Source organism: Budorcas taxicolor, chromosome 1 (genome assembly GCF_023091745.1).
Source record: "Budorcas taxicolor isolate Tak-1 chromosome 1, Takin1.1, whole genome shotgun sequence".
Taxonomy (NCBI): Eukaryota; Metazoa; Chordata; class Mammalia; order Artiodactyla; family Bovidae; genus Budorcas; species Budorcas taxicolor.
The window spans coordinates 202,638,979-202,666,652 of NC_068910.1; the positions used below are offsets into that span (position 1 = coordinate 202,638,979).

Genomic DNA, 27,674 nt, shown 5'->3' on the forward strand with positions numbered 1-27,674 from the left:
TCCACTGGCCCCTGGGTGGAGCACACAGAAGGGTCTTTCCTCAGTCATGGGCAATAATCAGGGACAGTTTAATTGTTGCTCTGGCCCCACATAACAAAGCTAAATCAAACTGTTTCTAAGCAGCTTAAGTGAATCCTAAAACAAAGGTTAAGATGTTTACTGGAACACAGAAACACCCAGGACCCAACGAGGAAAAATTCACAATGCCTCACATTCAGTAAAAGAGTACCAGGCAGACTGAGAAGCAGAAAAATGTGATCTATAGTAAGGAGAGAAATAAATCCATCAACACCAACCCAGAAATGATGCTAATGTTAAAATTAATAGACATGGACATTAAAATAGTTATTACAATTCTACTCTACTTGTTCAAATAGAGGGACTATTGAACATGTTAATCAGATACATGGAACATATTTTTCAAAAAGACCCAAATTAAACTTCTAGAGGTGAAAACTACAATGTCTGAGATTAAAAAATACACTGGATAGGATTAATAGCAGTTTAGTCATTGTAGTAGAAAAGATTAAATTGAAGTCAAAGCCATAGAAACTGTACAAAATGAAACAGATGGGTGGGGATGCCTAAAAGAAAAAGAAATTGACCACAGCATCCATGAGCTCTAGGACATCAAGAGGCCTGATATGGGTGTCACTGTAGTTCCCACAGTGAGGACAAACATACGTGCAGACAGTGGTTTGTTTCCCCGTGGCCTTTGCATGAACTGGCACTGCAGAGGTGATTCAGGGCTGCAGTCACCACAAAGGGATCCTACCCCTCCAGGTCCAGATGTTTTTCAGGGCATCAGCATCCAGTGGGAGAAACAGGCTCAGAAGCTCTCTAGACCTTCAGGTGTTCTCCATGGCTTCTCCTTCTCAGGCTGGGCTTCGTGAGGTGGATTCCAGCCCTAAAACTTGGTTTCCAGCCCTAAAACTTGGTTTCCCTGAGCGAGACAGTGGAGACCACTCCTACGCACGGGCACTAAGACAAGCACCTGACAGGCTCCTCACAGCGAAGTTCAGCCTCAGAATTTCCCAGGTAGTGAGTCTCCAACGCTAGGCTTCATGGGTCCAGAAACCTTAGGGACAACTGCTGAGCAGCCTGAAACTTAACCCCAAACCTGGGTCTCTTTGTGACAATTCCATGGGCATAAAGGGATTCAGAACTACAAAGGTCTAAAACATGACTCTTCAGTGATCTGCACCCATATCCACAGCTACTACCCAGTTAGGTGTGGGGTCTGCAGACGCTAAGCGATGCATCCACTTATGTGATATCCGCAAAACGCAACACCATGAGCACAAAAAACAGATATGTGGTTCCCAGGGGCAGGTTAACAGGAGAGACAGACACAAAGGAAGAACATAAGGAAAGTTTGAGAAGCGAGAAAACCATTTTTCAATCTTGATGGTGTTGACGTTTATGTAACTATATGTACTTATCAAAACTGATAGAACTGTATAATTGAAAAAGTAGATTTTATTGTATGCAAATAAAAAAGTGATGCATTTGTCAAATCTCATAGAACCATACTCTAAATAGGGTGAGTTTTACCATTAATAGATACAAATGACCTCTTCCTTAATAAAATAAATAGAAAATGAGTAAACAAAAAAGTCTAAAAATCGGGGCTTTAAAAGCATACATATATAAATATATTTTTATATGATACTTAGCTTTTATTGAACCCAACTCGTATTCTGGTAGTAAACTTCTCCTAGGGTGAATCCTCCTGAATAGGTACTTCTCAAATTTTAATATGTACATGAATCTCCAGAGAGCATATTAAAATGCAGATTCTGATTCTGCATTTCTCACAAGCTTCCTGGTGTTGCCCATGCTGTTGGTCTGCTGGCCACACTTTAAGTAGCAAGGCCAGGGCACAGTGAGATCACCTGATGTATAAAGGCCAAAAGAACCAGTCACTGAGATTGAACAAGGCCTCCTTGCGTGACCCACTGCCTTGGCTGTGTGAGTTATAGGATCTGTCCCTCAGCAATAGTGTCACTTACTCACTGCTGAAAGGTGACCCACCGTCATTCCCTAGGTCCTCCTCTTTGGTCTCCAGTGGAAGCCTGGAGCCAGGTGTAGAACTGAATGCAGGAGATGATTGTGACGAAAGCTTAACAGAAAGCCAGAAACTCCTGTCCTGAGGGCAGAGATTTCAAGAGGTCCATGAAGCCATAGAGGCCCATTTATTCACTCGCCCAGCCAGCCAGCCACCCACCCATCCCTCCATCTATCCACCCATCCTTCCATCTAACCATCCACTCATCCATCTATCCATCCATCCATCTGTCTATACATGCGTACATACATCTACGTATGAATAGCAACATCTCTTCAAATGTCAATTGAGATTACTCAGCCAGAAAGGAAGCCCACACTTATTTCTTGTGATTCTCCAGATATTGCAATGACTTTGAGTGGTATCACCTAACAATTGCTCAAAGTGAGTGCTTCCCAGGACCCAGCAGGGCATTCCATTTGTGGATGGTCTCCCAGCAGGAGTAAGAAGTGGCCTCTACTGGAAGCTAAGTGTTGGAGGATAGTAAATGGCTGGCTTTTATATTCAACAACTTCCTGACATTTCCCCAGTGAACTGACACTTCTTTGTGCATGCAAAAAAAAGAAAAAAAGCTATATAAATGCCTTCACTGACAGCTTCTCTGCCCACAGATGCCCACAGGTATAAAACATCACATAGCAGGCTAACACATGACAACACCTTCAGATATTTGCTTAGGGATTTTCAGAAGGAAGCAACCACATGTATATCCAGAGTCTATTTTAAGTCATTAACTTTTATCGAGCACTTACTCTGTGCCATAAAGTACCCTAAGTGCATTTCATATATAGGTAACCCCAACTAACCCTCAAAGCAACCTCACAAGGTGGGAACCATCACATTTTACAGACGAGAATTCTCAGGCACAGGGAGGTTGGATAACTTGTCCAAGGACACAAGCTAGTAACAGGGACATAAATCCCAGCAGTTGCTGTCCCCAGACTCAGGTCTTCCCTCCTGTCTGCTATGCTAGGGTTACCCTTTGCCTGACACTGCATGTATGAATGCTTACTGAGCCCACTGCACGACGAACAATCATCACTTGCTCCTCCCCACTTCCCTACAGAGCTTCCCTCTCTCACAGTAGGACAGGATGAGGCCTGGTACCTGAAGTCACATACAGAGAAAGGTTCATTTTTACCGAGGTCCTACCTTTCTTACGTGAAGATGGGGAAAGCTATGGAGGAAGCAAACTTGGTTAAGGAAACCAGGGGTTCAGTTTGAACATCCTGAGCTTGAAATGCTTCCAAGGGAAGATGTCAGAGAGTAAGTTAAAAGCCACATGTTCAGTTCAGTTCAGATGTTACTGAAAGTCACATGTTACTGAAAGATTAAAGATGAAAATATCTGATGAATAGTGCGTGCATGCATGCATCTAAGTTGCTTCAGTCATGTCCGACTCTTTGCAATGCTATGGACTATAGCCTGCCAGGCTCCTCTGTCCACAGGATTCTCCAGGCAAGAATACTGGAGTGGGTTTCCATGTCCTCCTCCAGGGGATCTTCCCGCCCCAGGGATCAAAGGGATCAAACTGCATCTCTCACATCTCCTGCATTGGCAGGTGGGTTCTTTACCACTAGTGTGCCACCTGGGAAGCCCCTGATGGATGGTACGTTCTTTACCAGCTGAGCCACAAGGGAAGCCTTGGATGGTATGTTCTTAAAAGCAACACAGAAGAATAGATGGTAGTAGAGACAAAGCAAGGTTTGCCTTGAGCTGTTGATTGTTGAATTGGTTGATGAGTCTGTTGGGATTAATTATACTTTCTGATGACTTTCATATATGTCTACAACTTCCAAAAATTAAGTTTAAAAAAATTCAGGACATAGAATCACTTATATAGGATACCATAAAAAAGTTAGTAACTTGGATCTAACTGTAAGGAAATATCAGGCAAATAAACTGACTGTACTCTTCAAAAATGTCAGTATCATGAAAGACGACAAGTAACTGAAGATTTGTTCCACAATAAATAACACTAAAAAAGGCATGACAATCTGTGATCCTGGTTTGTATCCTGGATCAGGAAAAAAAAAAACCAAAACTGCTGTAAAAGCCATTATTGGGGCAATTGGTAAAATTTGGATCTGGATCAGTGTATCAAATAATATATCAATGTGAAATTTCTTAAATTTAGCCATTTACTGTGATTATATAAAAGACTGTCCTTGTTCTTAGGAGCTGTACTTTTAAATATTTAAAAGTGAAGAATCGTGGTGAATGAAACGTATCCTCAAACCCGTACTAATAAGAATAATACTTTACATGTATAGATAGATATAAAGAAATTATGTAATTATGGCAAAATGATAATTGGTGACTCTAGATGAAGCAGATATAGGGGTTTATTGTGCTATTCTTACAACTTTTCTTAGGCATGACAGTTTAAAAAAAAATGAATACAATCACCTGATGTAATTAGTATCCCTATAATACATTCTTTGTGTTCCCGTCCTTATAGTCTTTGAAATAAAAAGCTATCTTTTTGACCCTTTAGAGACTGGTACCAGATACTTGATTTTTCTTTAAGAACCTCTTTTTATGTATCAATTTTACATGCATTAAGTTACAGACTCATCACAGCAGGCCCTGCATGCACTCCCTGGCTGCTGGGGATGCCCCTGAGGTTCTGCTCTCAGCTGTCAGCCCCTCTTGGGATTGCTTTGGCTGAATAACACCTTGTCTTAGTCCCTTTCCAGGGTGGCCCACATCCAGTGCTTGGTTAACCTGGGTTGTATGGGCCTAGCCCTCTCACTTCTACCCAGTGGAGCCCTGCAGGGCAGGTCCAGCTTCAGAGCTCTCTGCCAAAGCAGTGGAGATTTCCACCGAGACTGTCTGCTCACTTTGCCCTCCTTCCTACAGGTGTTGGCCTCCAGGACACCCTACACTTACCCCCTGCACGAAATCCCCACCCCTGAGTCCACTTACCAGGGAATCAGCTATGGCAATAATATGATGACAATTTTGCAGATGAGAACTGAACCTTGGGAAAAAACCACTTGCCTGAGCTCAGAAAGCCATCTACTGGTGAAACTAAAAGTCAGACTCCAAATCTGCTGGGCTCCAGCTCCCTCCTTCTCTGTATCCTTCAAATCCTATATCTATGTTAAGGCTGAGGCCAAGTTCCTATTTCCCCCAGAGACATCCTCAAATTCCCTTTCTCATCTTGACACTCTCACCATCTGCTCTGTTTGGCATATGGCTATGATCCCAGTTGGAGACTTTTCTTAACCATCACCTCTGATTACATAACCGCTGTGCTGTTATTTAGCTTTTCAGTTTGAAGTCCGGTGCTTTCCCCACATTATAATCTCCCTGCGGACAAATGTCATTTATTGTTCTTTGAATTCCAACAGTTGCTATCCATATGTTGGAGAAGCAGCCAGTACATTACCATGTAGGGAAAGAACCCACAATTCCCATTTTTTTCTGGCTGTGGAAACAAACATCCTCAGAAGATCCTTAGCTCTGTAGCCTCAATTTCCTTTTGGCCTGTTCTGGAATGGTGTAGGGCTTTGTGATGTGGAATATAAGGGGATAAGACATCATTCTGCCAGAGGAGCAGTACCATCCATGGGGGAGTAGCTGAAACTGTATCAGTGAGCCAGGAAGCACTTGGTCAAATTCAGTCAAGCATAAAGAAGTGAACAACACACCAGGAATAAAATCACTGGAATGCAGCTTGTTTACTTTTTTTTTTTTTTTTAAGCAAAACTGCTTTTAATTATTTAAAGCATTTCATAATGTGCTAGGAAATGAGATATTGTGTCCTCTGCAAAAGTGATGAAGTCTTAGATCAAAACTCTAAGACTACAACACTACATTATTAAATTTTAAGGGTGAAATAAGTGAGTTGCTCTTCTTGCCTTTGAAGATTATTGACTGGGAGATTAGCAAGCCTTCTCCATAATCTCCTCCCAGAAAGAATGAGTGGAAGGAAGGGCAGATGGGAAAGTTTCATCCAAATTCCCTCACTTTCAGATCCTGGGAATCTTTGGTGCCATGGTAACTGTGTTACTAGGTGACCACTCAGGTAGGTACAGGCAAGACTTGAAAACAACAGGCATCTAAACGTATTATCAGCTCGAGGTTTGGAAACAATTTTCAGTACTTTTTTTCTCCTTTGTTTCCAAATATCAGCCTGGAGGGATAATGTGTTGTACTATAAGAATAACATAAACGCAAATCAGCTGAAAATAATTTTTATCAAACTTTCTAACTATTCAACCAGCACCCATATAGGAAGTAGATTTTAGAGAGAAGTTTCTGAGTTGGAACATCTATAGAAGTGGTATACAAACCATACAGCCCACAGGCCAAAGCTAACCTGCTGTTTGTTTTTGTGTATCTTGTGAGTTAGGAATTGTTTGAACATTTTAAAATGGTTGAAAATAATCAAAGGAAGAATAATACCTAGTGACACCTAAAAATTATATCAAATTCAGACTGCAGTTTGAAAACAATATTTTACTAAAGTACAGCCATACTCATTAATGCATATTGTCCATAGCTGCTTTTGTGTTACAAGAGCTGTAATGGTAACAGAGATAATTGGCCCATGAAACCTAAAATATTCACCATGTAGCCCTTACAAAGAGAGTTCCCCACCCTTGATCTGGAGATACGAGTTGCAGAGAAGTTAGATTAGGAGGCTGAGTCCCTTGGTGCCGTCATAGTTTTTTAGTCTGCTACAACAAAGTAGCACGTGCTCAGTGGCTTGTAAACAACAGACTTTTCTTCCTCACAGTTCTCAAGGCTGCAAAGTCCTAGAACAAGGGGCCAATGTGGCCCCCTTTTGGTGGAGGCCCTCTTCTGAGTCACAGCTAAGGGCCATGTCACATGGCAGAAGGGGCTGGGATCAATCTGGAGCCTCTTTTATAGTATGTCACTAATACCACACCTGAGGGCCCCACCCTCATGATTTAAGTACCTCCCAAAACCCCCACCTACTAATACCATCTCCTTTGGGGCTTAGGATTTCAACATATGAGTTTGAGGGAAAACATGTTCAGACCACAGCTAGTGCCTTCCACGCAGATTCAGGCCTCTTCAGCTGAGCTAGGTACACTCCATTCACTGCTGCTTCTATAATAGAAAAGCATGGCTGTGGTCTCTGTGGCGACCAAACAGGACAGCATCACGTGACTGATGTGTTCTCACACACTGCACACTCTGAGGGGTCAGGCCATAGGCTACTTACTCCCGCATGTGTTTCATCCGGGTCCTGGCCATTGCACTGTTGAAAATTGTTGGTTCCGAGGGTGTGTCTGGAGCTGAGCTGGTGACAGTCCTTGTGTCTGAAAATCAATGCACAGTCCTTACTGACTCCATCAGCACTTCAGCAACTTCCAGGCAACAGTCAAGGACAACCAGAAAACAGCTATTTCACCTCTGCCACAAGGTAATGTGGCATTAATTAGAGATAAATTCAATTATGATATGCCTATTAAATAATTTATTCCAAATGACAAGATTATTTACAGTTTTAATATGTACAAGGAATTCCGGGACAAAGCCTCTTTCAGGAAGGATTATTTAAACAAATACCATTATTTTAAAGATGGCCTTTTTATACGGGGGTGGGGGGGGGGGGAACCAATAGTCTTTGCCACTATCTTTCAGTAGCTATGGAATTTGTTTTGATGACTGAGGAATTTTTTCTAATAAGTTTAGTTTTCCCTTTATGCTAACCTCACATCTGAGCATTAGCTTTTTTGCAGCGGAAGGTAAGATGCTGACCAGGGAGTAATCTGAAGCTTCGAACTTCAGCAGGATGGAGCAGAAGGCCAAAGATGGGTTCAGGAGGTAAAGAGCTGTTAATGAAAGCTGCAGAGCTAGGAAATCTGTTGAGAGCCACAGTTTTTTTTTTGTTTTTTGTTTTTACCAAGATACCTTGGAGGCTCTTACAGAACAGGTGAGAACTGATGGGGAGAAATACTTCACCCACTGAAACAACATTGCTTCCATTAAGAAGCTAAGACTGCCCCTAAGTGAGGGGCTGGGTCATCAAAAGTCAGATCTTCATGTGTCCTGAGGAGGGGGCAGAGGCCTCTTTGTGTATTCTTCCCTCAGAGCCCCCACAAGGCACCTCATCCGATCAGAAGAAAACTCTTGAGCCCTAAGATTCATTTAGGAACGATATCCATGCAGTGACTTTGTTAGAGCAGGTATCCATGCTGTGAAACTCCTGCTTTCCCCTCATAACACACATGACTGTCTGCTTTTTGGACCAAACAGGAAGTGAGGGCCAACTCCCATTTTGTGGGAGCAAAATTAGTACAGCTTTTCCCCTCTATTTTTAAATTTAAAAGGCCAAATGCAAATTCTATTATTTTTTACCCCCACCTTCTTTGTATACTCCTCTGGGGGCACACAGCCCCACTTTGAACTTTGTGTTTTTACAGCCACCATCAAGATGAATATAATCTTGCTTCACTTTGTCAGAATCTCTGGTCCTTCCTCAGGCTCCATCCCTAGATGTGGAGTCACTGGTGAGAACTTTGTAAAGGGCACATTACAATTAGCTAAGTAAACTGCATGTCCTGCCTAGTACTTCATAGGTAGGTACTAGGGCCTGATGGCTCTCTTTGCTCTCACTCAGGAGGCCACCCTTCAACTCCGAGAGAAACCCATCTCAGTCTCTGTTACCAGAGATGGCTTCACAGCAGCATCCTTTCCCAAAGGCTGCTTCTTCCCAGAAAAGGCTCTTGTGAGGGGGTGATGGGGGAGGCAGACACGGTTCACTTCATATTCATGTTGGTTGCTTTTTATAACCATCTTTTCTAGAACCTAAGAAGTTACGAAAACAACAAGCACACCATGCCAAGTAACATGCAAGCTCAAAACCCAGTTCTTCCAAGGTAAAAAGGAAGGCTATGTTTCCTGTCTCACCCGGAGCAAGCTGGCAGTTCTTAGGGTTTATGCAAGGAAAGGTCAGAGCAATTTCCCCAGAGCTGCAGCTGATTTTAATCTGGTTACTGCTCGCTTCAATAAGACCCTCAGCATCACGGGGAAAGATGCTGAGCTTTGAGCCCAAGGGTAGAGATTGGGGCAAAAAGAATTTCAAGCAACAGTCTTGGTGAAACTTGGTGCTCAGAGCAACTCTTTTCACAGTATTTCCTATTCACCAGCCTTTCTCCTTCCACTTTCCAACAGGAATAGCAGTTGTTTTATGTCTAGGAAAAGGACAACATGTTCAGCAACCACAATAAAGAACAACTGGGCCGAGTCACAGGCTTCCTCTAATAGGTGGTCACTGAGTTTTGGAGTACATTCTAGACCATTGCTTCTCAAACTCATGTGTGATTCGAATCAGCTAGGGATCCTGTTAAAAGGCAGATTCTGACTTAGTCTGTGTGGGTAGGGCCTCAGATTTTGCTAGGCCCTACCCACATGTTTCTAATATGCTCTCAGGTAATACCAGTACTGCTGGACGTGGGACCACATTTTGAGTAGCAAATGTGACAAGCTAGCTATTAATTCATGGGGTCCAGTGCTATCTGACAATGTAGGACTCTTTGTTTAAAAAGCAGGAGAAAAGCTGGTTCAGGATAGGAACCTGTCCTGGTGTTTTTTACTGGATATTTATTTCATGTCATCTTCTCTTGGGAACTGGACTAGCTACTCTCAAGAAGAGTGAAAACCTTCACAAAGACACAAAAGCCCCCTGATTCCAGCCCTCCAGAAGTCATGTCTGGCCTCCCTTTCCCAGACCCCAGCAGAGGTGGCAGTGGTGGGGTAGGGCAGTGGTGAGGAGGAGGTGTTGTTCAGAGGACTCTCTCCAGGGAGGAGGCCCCAGAGGAGGCTTCAAGACCCTGCCATATGTCCCACTGTCTCAGCAGACTTTATTCATAAAACATAAATTCAAAAATAAGATTATTAGGGATTTATTAAAATCCCTCCCAAGCCTGGAGCCCTGTGTTGGTTGCATGCCCATAAAGTTCTGATTCCAAAGGTCTGCTGTCTTGATGTTTTTTTAAAAAACAATGAATCCTCAATCTCTAGGTTGATTTTTTAAATTATTTTTCGTTGTTAATTTCAACAGCATTTTCATGCACTTGCACCTTTGATTCATCTTGAGCTTTTTCTAAAAACAGTGGATCCTGACAGGGAGCATGGCTTAAGACATCACTCTTCTTCTTTCAGGGTTTCTAAGACTGAGGAATGTCCACCAAACAGAGTTTATACCTACAGTGATTTTTTCAAAGAGGATATGTGCACAGTGAGGGTAGATTTCAGAGAAAACTGCAACCACTCCATTCTTCCTGTGGGAAGTTCTGAAGGTACTTGGTCCCGTGTACTCTGAGAAAAGTCCTGAGGGGTGTGCTACATGGCTGAGACCCAGGGGGTCTTCGAGATTGCAGCCAGGGAGCAGCAGCAGATCAGTTGGCATCCATGCCCTGCCTCTTCCACCCACTCCCTGCCTGGGCTGTGTGCTCCGGAGGAGGGACTGAAGAAAGTGAAAATGTCAGTCATTCAGTCGTGTCTGACTCTGTGTGACCCCATGGACTGTGGCCTGCCAGGCTCCTTTGTCCGTGGGATTTCCTAAGCAAGGATAATAGAATGCGTTGCCATTTCTCCTCCAGGCGATCTTCCTGACACTAGGATAGAACCTGCGTCTCCTGCATTGCAGGCAGATTCTTTACCCCTGGGCCACCTGGGAAGCCCCACATTCAGTACAACAAAGAGCCAAATGTGCAATGATTCCTTTGGGCCCTTTTACAGAAGGGAGCATTTTCTGGCTGTCCTAAGTAAACCATAATACCATGTTTGCTGTCCTGAGTTCAGTCTGCTCTTCTCAAAACAGAAAACTCAAATAATTCTATGCAAATTCATTCCAATTCATCATGGACAACAATAGCACCGACCGTAATGACTAAACCTTTTTTGGTGAATAAGTGCCATGCCCTGGGCATCATCTCGTGGGAGGTTCCCAGGAAGTAGGTACATTTTTCCATGAGGAAATCAAGGTTTAAGATATTCAGTTCACACAATGAATACCCTATGCAGCTGGGGCTTGACACCAGGCCTAGATTCTGGTACCCACGTTTAAAAGTCCCAGAGGGAATACCCACTTCATATGACCACTGTGCTGGGAGTCAGCCAAGGTGCTCCTTGCCATGTTTTACTTTCCAGCACTCTTCACTCCACTCTCCTACTGTCTTCAACTAGTTACGGACTTCTTGACCACAGAGATTATGTCCTGTTCATCTTTTTTTGAACTTCTTATTCTAAGTGTACAACTCATTGGTGTTAGTACATTCACGATGTGCTACCATTGCTACTATCTCCAAAACATTTTCATCACTCCAAACAGAAACTCTGTAACCATTAAACAATAACTCACTATTCTTCCCCTCCCCAATCTCTTGGTGATATCTAAAGTACTTTCTGTGTCTGTGAATTTTACTATTCTAAATAACTCATATAAGTGCCACACAATATGTGTCCTTTTGTGCCTGGCTTATTTCACTGAGCATCATGTTTTCAGGCTCATCCACACTGTAGCCTGTGTCAGGACCTCCTTTTTATGGATGGATAATATTCCATTGTATATATATATATATATATATATATATATATATACATATTCATTCAAAGGTTATTCATTCAATGGTTGGACAGTTGGATTGTTTCCACAACAAAAGATAAATGAACAAACAAAATGAGTGTTATGACTAATGCTGCTATAGGTAGTTTTACAGAGGTCCTTTGTCAGGTCTAGGAAATTCCTTTGTATTCCTAGTTTGGTGACTGTTTTTATCAAGAAAGGGAGTTAGATTTTGTCAAACGCTTTTTTGCATCTATTGAGATGGTCATATAGTTTTTGTCCCTTAGTCTATGTCCTTTAGTCTATGTATTACATTAATTGATTTTCTGATGTAGAACTATCCTTGCAGTCCTGAGATAAATCTCACTTGGCCAATCTGTATAATCCTTCAGTTCAGTTCAGTTCAGTCTCTCAGTCATGTCCGACTCTTTGCGACCCCATGAATCGCAGCACGCCAGGCCTCCCTGTCCATCACCATCTCACGGAGTTCACTCAGACTCATGTCCATCAAGTCGGTGATGCCATCCAGCCATCTCCTCCTCTGTCGTCCCCTTCTCCTCCTGCCCTCAATCCCTCCCAGCATCAGAGTCTTTTCCAATGAGTCAACTCTTCACATGAGGTGGCCAAAGTACTGGAGTTTCAGCTTTAGCATCATTCCTTCCAAAGAATACCCAGGGTGGATCTCCTTTAGAATGGACTGGTTGGATCTCCTTGCAATCCAAGGGACTCTCAAAAGTCTTCTTCCAACACCTTAAAATCCTTTTTTTTTTTAAGTTGCTGTGTTTGGTTCGCTAGTATTTTGCTGATGATTTTTGCATATATAGCCATAGTGAATATTGATTCAGTTTGTTATTTCTTATTATGTCTTTTGTTTTAGTATCAAACAACAGCCTCACAGAATGAGTTGGGCAATGTTCTATTGTATTCTGTTTTTTAGATGAGTTTGTGAAACTGGTATTAATTCCCCTTTGAATGTTTAGTGGAATTCACCAGTGAAGCAGTGTGGGCCTGGTGTTTTCTTTGTTGGAAGTTTTAAAATGACTACTTGACTTACTTGTTATAGGCCTATTCAGTTTTTTTCTCTTCTTGAGTCAGTTTCAATAATTTGCTTCTTTCTAGAAATTTGCTCTTTCATCTGATTTATCTAATTTTTTGTCCCTTGTAATTAATCCTTTTAATTTCTTTAAAGTTGGTAGCAAAGTCTCCTTCTTCATTCCTGATTTCCTAACTGTCTTTCTTAAAGACTGATCAATGTTTTACACCTTTCCTAAGAAACAATTTTTGGTCTCATTGATATTTTTTATTGTTTTTCTCTTCTTGATTTCATTTATTTCCACTGCAGCCTTTACTATTTCCTCCCTTCTGCTTGCTTTGGGTTTCATTTGTTCAAGTTTTTAAGTTCCATAAGGTAAAGTATTTATTTTAGAGGTTCAATAGGTAGGAATTAAAATCAAAGTACCAGCCTTCAGGTTTGGGGACCACAGTCATCATTCTGTCTTTAACATCACAAGCAGCATGGTCCTCGAGTCATCTCCCTGGGCTTCACTTTCCTCACTGTATATTTAAGTGTTTCATTAGACTAAGGGCCTTCTTTCAATTCAAACATTCTGTGATCTGTAAGACATATCCCCAGACCTCCAGGGTTATAGACTTTAATTGGGAAGGTAACACACCACCAACAAAGATGAAGAGCCATCAAAGGGACCAAATATGAAGAGACAGATGGCTGGGACCAACAATGAAAGTTACAGGCATTACTGAACATCAGGCACCATCATTCCGGAGTCACTCCCCACCTGGGAAATGTCGGCTGGTGAGGCTTGATACCACCCCATGGGAGTGTTTTGACAATGAGATGAAAACAAAATGATCTGAAGAGACATCAAGCAACTAGAAGCTGCGTTTCTTAAGAATGCAAAATGCCACTCATGATAGTAATATTGTCAGGATCCCTCCTACTTCTATGGTCTCTCTTAAGTAGCAAAGCTATTTTCCCTGCAGAAGTGACAGCTTGATGATCCTGACGTTTCACCAGCAGAGACTCTTCTCTCATTTCTTCCAAAGTTTCCTTTTATTCATTCCAGTTGCTGGATGGATGACCTTGATTATAAAACAAAAACCTGCATTTGCACTTCCTGCAGAACAACCTACCACATGGGTAATGAGCTGATGCAGGCACCGCAGGGCTGGATATTTTGGCAAATGAGCTCTCCCTTAAGTTCCTGGGACACTGCTTAGTCAGGAATCCTCACAGATGCTGTCCTTGGTGCTCAGGGTGTTTAGTATGCTTCTCACCTCATCTCCTTCAACCTCTCTCTTTCTCTCAGTTGCCCAAAGAATACTCAGGGTGTCCTTGACAGACACCCCTCTCTGCCCAGATTACTGCAAAGGTACAGCTTCATGGCCCACAATTTCTTTCTCCTCCAGGACACTGTGAGAGCAGTTCCACTTACTGAGAAGCTTAGCTGACCCACATCTTTGTGGACACCTTTCCTTGAGTATCTCCCATGATGATCCTGGACCTCAGGGTGTCGATACAATGAGCTAAGAATCTTTGAAGCAGGTTGGTCTCCGCCTTCACCATGTTATCCCAACACCCAAAGGTGGAGTTGTAGCACCCAAATTTCCTTTCAAGGAAAGACGTGTTACCCAGCTGGTGGGAGTGGGGGACACAGACAGACTGCAGATGCCATCCCTGCAGAAGCGGCCTCAGTGGCAGAGCCACATTGCCCAGAGTTATGCCCTTCCCATGTGCCCCTGACATGAAACAACTCATCACGGTTGAGGTAGAAAGCCTGATCATTTTGTCTTGCACAGACAACCTGAGTTCTGACCCCCACAAGGGTTCAAGTAAGGCTTGTCAGGCCTGCATCACTTTGCAGCTTCTCCTCCACCTCATCCTGCTTCCCTTCCTTCCTGTCCACAGAGGCCCATCCTGAATAATGTCCTCCCACCCAGCTCCATGTCAGAGGCTTCTTCCCAAAGAACCCATGACATGTGGGAATGGGGACTAGCAGACAGGGGGCATGCAGGTGGTTGTCTTGAAGCCCTCAACACAGTGAGTATTTGATGAGTGATAATAAAAATGACAATGTAACCTCCCCCAACCCTATCACCATCCCTAGCTCCCTCAGAGAATTGTTTCTACAGGAACAGGGCAGAAGTCAGCAGCTATGGAAGTTGTTGCCAACCCTGCAGTGGCAGCTGAGTCCCAGCCAAACCCCAGGAGGAGGCTGGAGAAGAAGCAGACAGGCGGAAGGGAAGAAGATGGCCCAGGAGAGAACCACCTCCAGATGTTTCCAGTAGGAAGGGAGCCGGGGCACATAAGGATGAGTGCATGAGCTGCCTTAGGCAACTGTGGTCTGGGTCCTGACTCTGTGATGTTTGATCAGTTACAAAACTTCTGTGACTCAGTTTCCTCACCTGTACAAAAAAAATCTGCATTTTAGGGCTTTAGCAAAGCCTAAATGCGATGATCTATATAAAAGTATGTTGCTGTCAGTACATGTATGCTGCCTCCCTGGCCCCCTGGGCCCTCACCCTACTGCTTTGCACAGGGAAGTTTCTCAGTAAATAAATAGCACCCCACTGCCTCTACCAAAATTAATTAGTTGGAAAAAAAAGTGGGCTGGCTTGGAGAGGAAACCTGCTACTCACACGGGAGATGATAAATACCAGAAGATAGGAAATAAACTTTCTATTTTTATTACACAGTTATTTCACATAACAAATATTCAACAGAATTGCATGGAAGATTAAAAAAAACAGGAGTTCAGGGGTTTGCAAATGGTCATTTTCTTTTGAATACATCAGAAGAGGCCTCTAAGAATAGTACCTTTCAACTTAAAAAAAAAAAAAGAGGGAGTGTCTATTTTAGGATTGAGGCAGAGCAATTAAATGTGCCATCAGGGTAAGAGGTTTGTGGAAGCCAGACCCTAACTTTTTCAGCTGTGCTTACCTTGAGGAGACAGTAGCCAGCGTTTGGGAGTTTCATTATTCTGGGGTGCTTACATGGAGAATCAGCTTTAGAAACAAAATCTGTTTTTCTATAACAGAAGATTGAGCTGGCTTCCAAACTGACTCAAATGTTTAAGGTAAGTACATCAGCACTCCCCTCTTCTTTCAACAGAAAAGAATCACAGAGGTCATCCATGGTCATTGTGGATAAATTAGAAAACATGGAAGGGAAAAGTCCCTCAGAGAACCATTAGTATCACTGTGGTATTTCTGGTGTGTGCATGTGCGTGTATCAACTATAGTTTATTTCTTAATAAGACCTCTCATCCCAATGAATATGTAACTACATCATCATTTTTAATAAACTGAGAACTTCTTTATTCTAGAAGACATATTAGCCCTTACTGCTAGGCATTTATTTTGACTCTCAATTTTTACTACTGTAAACCACACTGCCCTGAGAATCTTTGTATATATTTCTCTTTACACACAACTCTGATTATTCCTTTAAGATAAATCCCTAGACACAGACTTGCTGGGTCAAAAAATATTTTAATCTTTCAGGTTAGTTTAACCTAGACGTTGAAAGCCAAACTTATTCTAGGTTGTAATTAACACTGTTTTCAAGGGGGTCACAAATACATTAAAGATGCAATGTGAGGCACCTTTAGCAAAAACTTCATTCAATTTATGAAAATCTAAAAATCGAATATAAGCATTTTCTTTATAAAGCCTTAGCTGGAAGTGAGAGCCCAGTGGTCTCAAAGTCTCTGAACCAGCAGCATCAGTATCATGTGGGAAAATGTTAGAGATGCAGGTTTCTGGGGCCCACACAAACCTATTGAATCAGAATCTCTAGGGGTGGTACCCAGAGATCAGGTTCTCATGCGGAGTTCATCGCTTTCTGCCTGGAGTTCTAGTTATTTGGTCTAGAGATAATGATAAACCCAGAAGTTCCCTGAAAACATGAAGTGTATCTGATATTGCTCTGTGAGCCCTACGATGGTTTACGTCAGAAAATACTTGATAGATGTGCCATCATTTGCAATGCAGGCTTACATTTCCAACTTTTCACATAAATAAACTAATAGAACTTTTAAATGAACTGGATAAGAAATCCTCTACCCTGAAAAATGGGTGGACAGTCTTCTGTCAGTGACACAGCTTTACTGACCCAACCAGAATGGCCTCAAAAAGCAACTGGTGTGGTGCGTAATCACTGCTGATAGAATAGCTTGACACTGCCCCCTTGAGAATGAGCTGTGTCTGAAGTTCGAATGGCCAGGATGACTTGTCATTTGCTGGGCCTCAAACACCCACCTCTCTCTGAAAGGCACTTCGATGGCCATCTGTGCCGCCTGCACACACTCCCAGGAGCATCACTGAGCCTCTTCTGGGGCCAAGAGGGAAGACAAGAGACCGTGTCCCTTTCACCCCTTCTAAGCTGATGGTGTGGAATTCAAGTCTCAGCTGGACACTCAGCTGAGCAGATTCAGGACCAGGTTTTCCACTTCTGCAGGTAGGCATTTCATGGAGTCTATCGCCAGCTGGCACTGCTGTTGGCGTCTATTCAGGAGAGCACACTGGACAGCTTCTTACCTTTCCATACAGCATCAATCCTGAAACTGCTGCCGAAGCAAACAGCTTCTTCTGCAGTCAGCAGCACAGAAAAGAACTGAAGAATACCCCGCCTCCCCCCATTGCTGATCACCTACTCCTGTGAAAGACAAAAGAGGGGCTGTATCCACAGGACACTGCCCAGGCCATCTCTCCTCCACATGTCTAGGCACTTTTAAGGTCTAGCCTTATCGTTACTGCATACACAGTCATTATTATTCTAGATTTCACATTCCCCCTTCCTGTGTAGGAGAATCCTCTTCTTCATGAGACAGAGTCCAGCACCCACAAAAGCAGCTATAGATGCCAGAAGGTCACTTCCCAGCCTCCGCGCCATCAGGGAGCAGGCACATGGCCAGCCTCTGAGGTGCTCCCCAGACTTACTATCAGAAGTTGCATGGAGGAAGAGTGGAGCTTGAGAAGGCCATGCAGACGGGTGGGGCTCCAGCCAGGGGAGCCTGGCAGCCACGCTCCACAACCATCATTTGTAGCCTTGAGGATGCTCAAGCTGCCCTAAGGAGCCGCATGTGGAGGGGAGCTGAGGCCCCAGCAACTTGCAGTGCAAGTGAGTGAGTGAGTGAGTTGCCGAGAGGTGTCCTCCAGCTCCAGTCAAGTCTTCCCATGATCACTGTCCTAAGGACATCTGACTACAACCTCAAGGAAGACCCTGAACCAGCACTCCACAGCCAAGCAGCCCCTGGATTCATGACCCACAGAAACCACGAGAGGTACCGAGGACTATTGCTGTTTTCTGCCTGTGTGTTTCTGAGTAGTCATTAATACAGCCACAGTTTAAGCACGGAGTTTTTACAGAGGGTCAGGATAAGAAACTAATATATGAAGAATGTTTCTATTTCATGTTTGCTGTAGAACTATGTTGCTAAGTTTTTGTAAAGACCTTAATAGACATCTACATTTCTGTAGATGTCCTTTGGAGATAGATAAAAAGTCTTAAAATTCATGTGAGAAAACGCATGTGAGAGGATAGGAATATTTGAAAAAAATATCAAAATTAGAAGATGAATGTCTTATCAGACATTAAAACATTCCATAAAGGCAGTGTAATGAGAACACTCTAGTACTGATAGAGGATTAAGAAGCTAGATCAGTAGGCCAAAAACAGAGGCAGGATTAAATAATATCCAGGAGTTGGAATACAAAAAATAACTTAAATGTAAAAAATAGATTTTATTGGTGTAAAAACCTCAAGTGTATAAAATAAGACAATAGCAATTCTAGAATGCAATTTAGGAGGCTATATTGAAAACACTTAAAAAACAGTGGAGGAGGAATGAATTAGGAATTTGAGATTAATGCATACACACTACTATATATAAAATAGATAACCAACAAGGACCTACTGAATAGCACAGACAACTATACTCAATATAGCCTACAAGAAAAGAATTTGAATTCTAAATCACTGTGCTGTGGTACCTGAAGTTAACATAACATTGTAAATCAACTATACTTCAATAAAGAAAGAAGGGAATAAATAAAAATACTGAATCACTATGTTGTACATCTGAAAAACTTTTAGATTATACTTATACTGTTTTGGTCAATTGTACACCAACAATATTTGAAAAAATTAGGCCAAAAAACTTTAAAAAAAAACAACAGAAAAGCTAGAATATATAAAAGTCAAGTAACCTTTGCCTACTTAAAAAATAAAAAATTCCCCCACCAAAAATCCAAAAGAGACAATAAACAGAATTAATAGACATAAAACAGACTACACATATTTTGCTACACATATGATAGAAAAGGGGGTGTTAATATTTTTGTAATAATTCAGCTTAATACATTGAACACTAAGTCAAGTGCAATGGCAGTGACTATTTCCACATAAAAAAAGCATGGGATATTAAAGATCCTAATAACTACCTTTTACAAAGAAAAGACTTTGCTTAGCAAAAATAATAAAAAGTAGCTACCAAGACAGTTCATGCCATATTCACCAGTGTGATGGTCTGAATTGCTTGCCATTCTCAGTCAGCCTGTTCCTTCTACCTGTTCCTGGCTCTGTTTCTCCCTGTCCTGTCCTTTCCGCCTGCAGGGCCTTCCTCTCCATCTTTTCATGGCCACATCCATCCTCACATCATGAACAGTCTCAGATGCTGCCTTCTCCTTGAAACAACCTTGGTGGCTCCATCCCCCAACTAAAAGCTATTCCCCCATTTTCTGAATTCTTATTATCTTATTACATAGTTATTTAGGCCCGTGTCTTGGTTCTTCTCTGAAATCTTAAGCCTTTAATGGCAGGATCCAGACCTAACACATCATTGCCATCTACTACTATTCCTCTACAAAGTATATAAACTTTGATGAAATCCTAATGTGCAAGTAATAAAGGAATAAACAACTGCTGAGTTTCTTTCTTAGCTAGGTAAACTTGATTCCTGGAACTTTTTCGTAGACAATAGGAAAATATAGAAAGTTCTTTGCTAAGAAGATGCTACTAAGAGTGATTAATAGTACTGTTTTAGGAATGTGTTTAAATTACAGAGTCTTTCTCTACCTCCTTCCCATCACCACACACATGCCAAATGAATGTGCACGGTAGCAGGCATATAGCAGCTTCTCTGTAAATCATCACTAATTCTGAATCTATTTTAATCTTTCAAGTTTCAAAGAACTTCTAGAAACTATTAAATTTTTATCAGATATAAATGTATAAAGACAGAAGGGATAGTGGCAAGTTTTGCGCATGCACATCAAAATGATCCAAGTGGTTTTTAATCGAAAATATCCCTCCTCTCCTCCAAATGCAGTGGTTTCAAAGTGTCAGTAACCAAAGATAAGACACTATGTTGAAATCACTCTAATTATTACATGAAATTCTTTTCTGTCAAGGTGAAAAACACAAGAGTACAAGGTTAAATGGCTGTCAGTCATCCCTACATTTAACAGCTTGGAGTCTGAAGAGCTTAAGCAAAGGAAGTTTTGAAGGGATTCCAAAGCCCTGATGTCTTCTCTGGTCTCTATCAGTCATATTGTTTAGTGGAGATTAAACAGTAATTACCAACGTTCAATGGAAGAACTAAAGGGTAACAAATTTCAAAAAGCCAAACTGATCAGACATGTTAACACACTAAAGAAATCATAATGGGGAGTGAGGTTTGGAAGCATCTCTTGGGTTCTAATGACTTCTATGACAACATCCTGCTTGGAGGTACAAAACAAGCCTTTTTATAAATAGTTCACCTGACTTGTATCATTCTGCTGATGACTGCTCTGTAGAGGTACAGCTAATTTCCTAGTTGTTAAAAGGGCTAAACTTCATTTGTTGCCTCGGTTCCTAATCTGGTTACTAAGAAACACAGAGACAGAATTTTCCTTTTTAAAGGAAAGCAGAGGTCATCTTTGGCCTTTACTGGCTAGTGATGGGCCTGAACAGTTACTATAGCAACACCATGTGTTGTCTGTGGAATGAGAGCCCATAATCAGTCCCCCATCTCAAGTCACTTCTTTCAAAACATCCTCCTTATTGTTTGTTAAAGCTGATTTTTTTTCTGACCATGCTTAAGAACCAGTGGTATGCTAGTCCACATAATAAAGTTCAAGATTCTTAACCTGGTACCAGGGTTCCGCATAGGCTTGGTCCTGTGCATCCAGATTTGTTGATCCCTTCCTCACACCTTACACTGAAGCAGCACCAGCCTTCTTGACAGTTCCATGGATACACCCAGTTGTTTCATATTTCTGAGCCCTCTACTGCTTGATCCTTTGTAGGGAACACTTCCTCTTTCTGACCACTTGGATACTCTACTTACCTTTCCATTCATTCATCTAATGACTCTTGAAAATTCTGTGTGCCAGGCTATGTGCCAGATTCTGAAAACACTGATGTGAATAAGATCTTGTCCTGGTCCTCATGGACCTGGGCAATCATAAGCCTTCTCCTCCTCTGTAGAGCTTTGCTGCATATCCAGAGTGGATCCCTCCTAACCACCTCCCTTGTTCCCAGTATGTGTTGTCCTCTTCACAATGCCCTGTAATTACCTGCTCCCTCGCTAGACTGGGAGCTCATCAAGGGAGGGACCCTGTTTTCTCCATCATTCTGTGATACCTGGCTAATCATATGTGTGTTATAAACATAGTAGGGAAGAAGGAGAGGTGGAGAGATAGGTAGCACATTTCAACCATAGAAGCTTCATGTTTTGAAGCATCTGCCCTCAGTGAAATGGCTGTTGCCTGCATCTCTGGCTGTCCCCCAGATGCCCCAGGCATTTCTGGCCTTTCCTATTCCCTTAAAAAGTGTTTTGTTCTCCTTTCCTCACCTAATTCTACCTAGGATCAGCATTCTGTTCATGACTGGCCTTGCCTTCTTGTACTCCATAGGGAACTTTAAGGGGAGTTTAGGGCTTCAGAAATGAGGTGCCTCCATTTGGGAGGGTATGTCCTCCATGCATAAAAGAAGCACCAAGTGGGTGACACTGTTACAAAGCTTTGTGCTGGTCTATCCAGGACCACACTTGGTGGCTGGGACCATGTTGCAAATAGGTTTCAACATCTGAATCTTCATACAGTGCCTTGAACCCCCTAAATGTCTGACACAGATGCTTAGGATGATGAAAAAATACAATATTGGTTCCAACACAGCTCAGTAACTCTTGTATACAGTGCTAGATAGCCCAGCAGATACTGACATCACTATAAAAAGGAGAAAATTCCTACAAGAAGCTATTTTCATTTTGGCTTATAATCAAGTCCTCTGTAATTTTAAGAAATATATATATTTTTAGTTTTAGTAGCATTTTGTTTGAATTAAGCAGCAGCAGCAGCAGCAGCATTTTGTTTGAATTATAAATTAGGGTGGATGTGCAGGATAAGAATCTCAGGGCTTAAGGGCATTAAATCCATGGCTCTCAAAGTATGGTCTGGATCCAGAATATCAGCATCACCTGGGAACTTGCTGGAAACAAATTCTAAGGCACACAGTGCACCTGCATCTTCCCAAGGCCTTTAAGTGATTCGGATGACTGTTTAAGCGTGAGAACTACTGGTTTAAAGGCTGTAACCTGACTTTGATGTGTTCAGGAGACTCAGACACTGAACCTGAAATTCAAAAAGCCACCTTCTAATTGGGGATCCCTTGAAGCTCCACAAATGTTTTCTCATCCAACCTCTCAACTCTCTAGGGACACAGGAAGGGGAGGCATCCCTGCCCCTGTTTCACATGGAAATCAAACAGTCTGGAGTAAACTGCTGCCAGCATCATCTTTAGGGCAACAGTTACAACATACTTGGTCCAAAGAACCAGAAGGATATTTGCATCTGTTGTTCCTCCTCTCTTGTCCAGGGTTGACAGAAGCTCTTGAAAATGTTTGTGGAAGACAATTAAGACCTGGCATGCTCAATGGGCAACTGGATATTGCCATTGCACAGGCTGATGCTGCCTGTGAGTGAAGTGTGTCAATTATCAGTTCAGTTCAGTTCGGTTGCTCAGTCGTGTCCGACTCTTTGTGACCCCATGGACTGCAGTGTGCCAGGCCTCCTTGTCCATCACCAACTCCCAGAGCTTGCTCTAACTGATGTCCATTGAGTCAGTGATGCCATCCAACCATCTCATCCTCTGTTGTCCCCTTCTCCTCCGGCCTTCAATCTTTCTGAGCATCGAGGTATTTTCCGATGAGTTAGTTCTTTGCATCAGGTAGCCAAAGTATTCGAGTTTCAGCTTCAGCATCAGTCCTTCCAATGAATATTCAGGACTGATTTCCTTTAGGATTGACTGGTTTGATCTCCTTGCAGTCCCAGGGACTCTAAAGAGTCTTCTCCAACACCACAGTTCAAAAGCTTCAATTCTTCGGCACTCAGCTTTCTTTGTCGTCCTACTCTCACATCCATACATGACTACTGGAAAAACCATAGCTTTGACTAGATGGACCTTTGTCGGCAAAGTAATGTCTCTGCTTTTTAATGTGCTGTCTAGGTTGGTTATAACTTTTCTCCCAAGGAGCAAGCATCTTTTAATTTCATGGCTGCAGTCACCATCTGCAGTGATTTTGGAGCCCAAGAAAAAGTCTCTCACTGTTTCCATTGTTTTCCCATCTATTTGCAATGAAGTGATGAGACCAGATGCCATGATCTTCATTTTCTGAATGTTGAGTTTTCAGCCAGCTTTTTCACTCTTCTCTTTCACTTTAATCAAGAGGCTCTTCAGTCTCTTCACCTTCTGCCATAAAGGGTGGTGTCATCTGCATATCTGAGGTTATTGATATTTCTCCCATAAGTCTTGATCCCAACTTGTGCTTCATCCAGTCTGGCATTTCGCATGATGTGCTCTGCATATAAGTTAAATAAGCAGAGTGACAATATACAGCCTTGATATACTTCTTTCCCTATTTGGAACCAGTCCATTGTTTCAAGTCTGGTTCTAACTGTTGCTTACTGACCTGCATACTGATTTCTCAAGAGGCAGGTCAGGTGGTCTGATACTCCCATCTCTTGAAAAATTTTCCACAGTTTGCTGTGATTCACACAAACACTTTGGCGTAGTCAATAAAGCAGAAGTAGATGTTTTCTGGAACTCTCTTGCTTTCTCTATGATCCAGTGGATGTTGGCAACTTAATCTCTGGTTCCTCTGCCTTTTCTAAGTCCAGCTTGAATGTCTGGAAGTTAGTTGATGTACTGTTGAAGCCTGGCTTGGAGAACTTTGAGCATTACTTTGCTAGTGTGTGAGAAGAGTGCAATTGTGCGGTAGTTTGAAATCTATAGAACTACCACACAGTTGCATTCAGTGTCAGTCATGGAGGGTTCCCATTTAAGTGACAGGGCTTTTACTCTGACATACCGAAGCTTCTATCGCCCCTTGGATCCTGTTAACGTTCAGACATATATCAAAAACCATGACTGTTAATAAGCTCTAACTGGGACTGTGGTTGACAAATCTCCCAAAGTGCAGTTAGAGCAAAGCAACTATTGTCTACCTGAGCAATCTCAGGCCCAGTGAGACCACATGAGGGGATGTTTTCATGGCTCCTGTGTAATGGCAAAGAAGCTCCTGGAATCCAGAAAGCCATCATACTCTCATCTGCAATGAGCACCTCCCCAGACAGGTGTTTCTGAGGCTTGCTGCCCCTCATATCTGTGTCTGGCAGGCCATTCCTCCCTGTCCGCCTTCCTACACACACTTAGGAGTTTAGCTTTCACCTTTCCCTGTTCCTAAATTACTCACCACTCACCCATCTGCTTTCTGTCTTTTCAAAGTTACTAACAGCCCTCATTTGCTCCCACCTCTTCTCTGGTTCCCTTTGTTTCTGAAGGTTTAATGAAGTGAAGATGCTCAGTCATGTCTGACTCTTTGCGACCCCATGGACACCAGGCTTCTCCGTCCATGGGATTTTCTAGGCAAGAGTACTGGAGTGGGTTGCCTTTTCCTTCTCCAGGGAACTTCCCAAGCTGGGGATCGAACCCAGGTCTCCTGCATTGTAGACAGACGCTTTACCATCTGAGCCACCAGGGAAGTCCATTCTGAAGGTTTATATCAGTTTTATTCCATTGCTGTCACTTTGGTGGCACTCCTAGCAGAGATGAATGTGTATTTTTATTCCAAGTTCTAATGCTCACTTATAAAATCATACAGTCTTGAAGGGAGTTTAGATATCATCTATCCAATCCAGCATTTTATTTTTTTGCAGTGGAATCTTTTTTTAAGACACAATCTTATGTTGAAATCTAATTTATAAAACAGATAAGAGTGAAACTATTTTGGTTGAAGCTGGGAAAGGAGCAGAGTCTGCATCTAATTTCTCTTAAAATATTTAAAAATATTTGTTAAGGGCCTCTTTTGTACCAAGGTCTATGTTAGACAGGGCTTCTGTCCCTGTTCTTCTCAGGGTCCCCCCTCCTTGCTAGCTTCTGCAGATCCCCAAGGAACCCAATTTGAAAGTTACTGAGCTAGTCTAACTGAGGTCCAGAGAGATGGAGAGTGCTTCGCCAAAGGACAGCCTGCCTGGTCTGCTAATTTGAAACCTGGGATAAGTGCACCTCATAGTGTTACTGTTGGACAACTAAACAGGTCACAGGATGATGACCAGGAGAAAAAACCGGGGAGCTGTGTTATGAGTGAGGCTTCTCACATACAGATGCAGAAGAAGCTATAAAAAGGCTATAAACTGTGCATACACGCCTAACAAAATATTTGTGAATGCTGGCACGCATGAAAACTTCATCTTTATGTGATTCCTTTTGAAGGGACTGCTTTTGGTCACACAATTAAAAATTTTAAATAAAAATTCACCATCAAATTTCAAAGAAAAAAGATCTTACCACTTTTCACCCAAGACCTATAAAAATTATCCCTTGGTATCCCTGAGGGACTGAGCCCTCATGAATAACAAAACCTGGGGCCCCTCAAGCTCCTGCACACAAAGGCCTGGCACAGTGCATACAGGTGGCCCTCAGGGCTGAAGGCGCATCCATCCAGGGCAGGTTCCACCTGGGCAAGCAAAACCTGCAGACAACAGACTGCATCCTCTGATATCCTATTTCTGTCAGGTGACAATTATCATCAGTGCTGGAAGGGATCCCCGCTGGGTTTGTTGGGTTAAAAAAGGAAGAAAATAAGAAATAGGGTTTTATCTTTGAAGCACAGCAATTCCATTCCTCAAGACCAACAATGCTAAAGAAATTTTAGCTCTGTTTTTCAGACCAAATCTCTTCCAGTAACTGGCTGACCTTCAGAATGATGATACTTCCAGCTTGAATGAACGTAGTGTTTCTACAGGACCGGTGAGGTAGAAAGACTCCTCTCCCAGAAAACCTGTAAAACCTATTATTGCATCCTCCTAGACCACCACTTACCTGGTGGCTCAGAGGGTAAAGCATCTGCCTGCAATCCCGGAGACCCAGGTTCAATCCCTAGGTTGGGAAGATCCCCTGGAGAAGGAAATAGCAACCCACTCCAGTATTCTTGCCTGGAAAATTCCATGGACAGAGAAGCCTGGTAGGCTACAGTCCATGGGGTCGCAAAGAGTTGGACACGACTGAGCAACTTCACTCTCACTCACTCACTCAGACCACCACTGGATCACAATGGACCACTGAATTTAACGATTTCACCCTTGGACACCCAGGGTCACTGAACAAGGATAAACAATTCTTCTTTGCATTTCCTGGCCCGTGGGCCAGACATTCAACCTCTGTTGGCCTGTCTCATCTGTCAAATGAGGAGGTTAGACTAAAATATCTAAGCTTTCTACTTGTTGGATATTCCAGTAGATTCAGTAGGTATCAGTATATTTTGGAATCTGAAGAGACTTACTCACCTAGAGTGGTGCAGCCCAGCACATGCTCCAAACACCTGGCCAGAGCTTCAGTATCACTGTCCTGTCAGAACAAGAGAGATTTATTTCTCTGGGGGGTTAATGTGGAAAAATGTTCTCGCTACATGCAGGCAAGAGAAAACACACGAAAATCTAGTTGCAAACTTATTGTATGATTGCGTTTTTTGAAAAGAAGACTCTATATGGGTAGCCACATCTTCTCCCTCATGGCAATCTACATATTAGTGTCTACTGTCTACCTCTCTGATAGGAAGAGCATAAACTAAAAATGTTAACAGCAGTGCGACTATAACGTGCGGGTAAGGGGATATATTTATTTTCTCCTCTGTGTGCTTCTGTCTTTTGTAAATTTTTATAATAAATATTATTTAAACTATAAAAATGGTAAATACTTTATAATGAAGAGGAAAAGGTTTCATTCAATCTATACTAAATACCACAGAAATCAAGTGAACATTTTTTTCTAGACAGCATCTCTACCATTCTTCTTTGGAAATCCCTGGTCTTCAAGGAGTCATAAGTCTAAGAACTGTACTTCTTATTTAACTCTCAATAAGAGCCAAGCACCCCCATGAGGATTTCGAGGGGGAGAATCCCAGAGCTGTACTTGATAACAAATACCATCTTTAGTGCAAAATAAACATCTAAGGCTGGAAATATCCAAAGCAGCATCATAATGATCAGGGGAATGTAAGATCTTAATTATTTTCAGGTTTGTTATATTGAGAGAAATTAATAATTTATGGCTCACCTACTGTATTTCAAAACAAGCTACACATTTCATATCGTAGTAATTGTGGATTTTAGAAAAATGCACTGTAGTATAATTTTTCAAGCAAGAGTACTGCAATGGGTTGCCATTTCCTTCTCCTGGGGATCTTTCCAACCCTGAGATCAAACCCAGGTGTCCTGCATTGCAGGCAGACGCTTTACCATCTATGCCACCAGGGAAGCCCTGTAGTATAATAGATTACCCTAAAACATTACATAAATGTGTTGGGTTTCATTTTGTAACATGTGGTGGGGGTTGGGCAGCCACTTTTTATGCATGTGGTAAAACCCTGCATTGCTTCATTTTCTCAAATCAAAGAAGAGTGATGAAGAAGGTATCCCTGGTGAGTGTTGGTCAGCAAGGCCAAAGCACTAATTGAACACCCCAGTGTGCAGCCCAGGAACAGGGAGGCAGGTATC

General features: G+C 42.3%; 1 protein-coding gene and 1 non-coding gene across 2 annotated transcripts in view; both read right to left on the minus strand.

Moving 5' to 3' along the window:
- The window catches only part of NEK11 (NIMA related kinase 11), a 288,150-nt gene that overhangs the window by 40,643 nt on the left and 219,833 nt on the right, over positions 1 to 27,674 (minus strand). Inside the window, 2 exon segments of the mRNA XM_052650027.1 lie at positions 7,269 to 7,365; positions 26,466 to 26,526. Coding sequence (XP_052505987.1) covers positions 7,269 to 7,365; positions 26,466 to 26,526 — 158 coding nt within the window.
- TRNAC-ACA (transfer RNA cysteine (anticodon ACA)) lies at positions 24,590 to 24,661 on the minus strand. The gene has a single exon. It is a non-coding gene; the product is annotated as a tRNA-Cys (tRNA).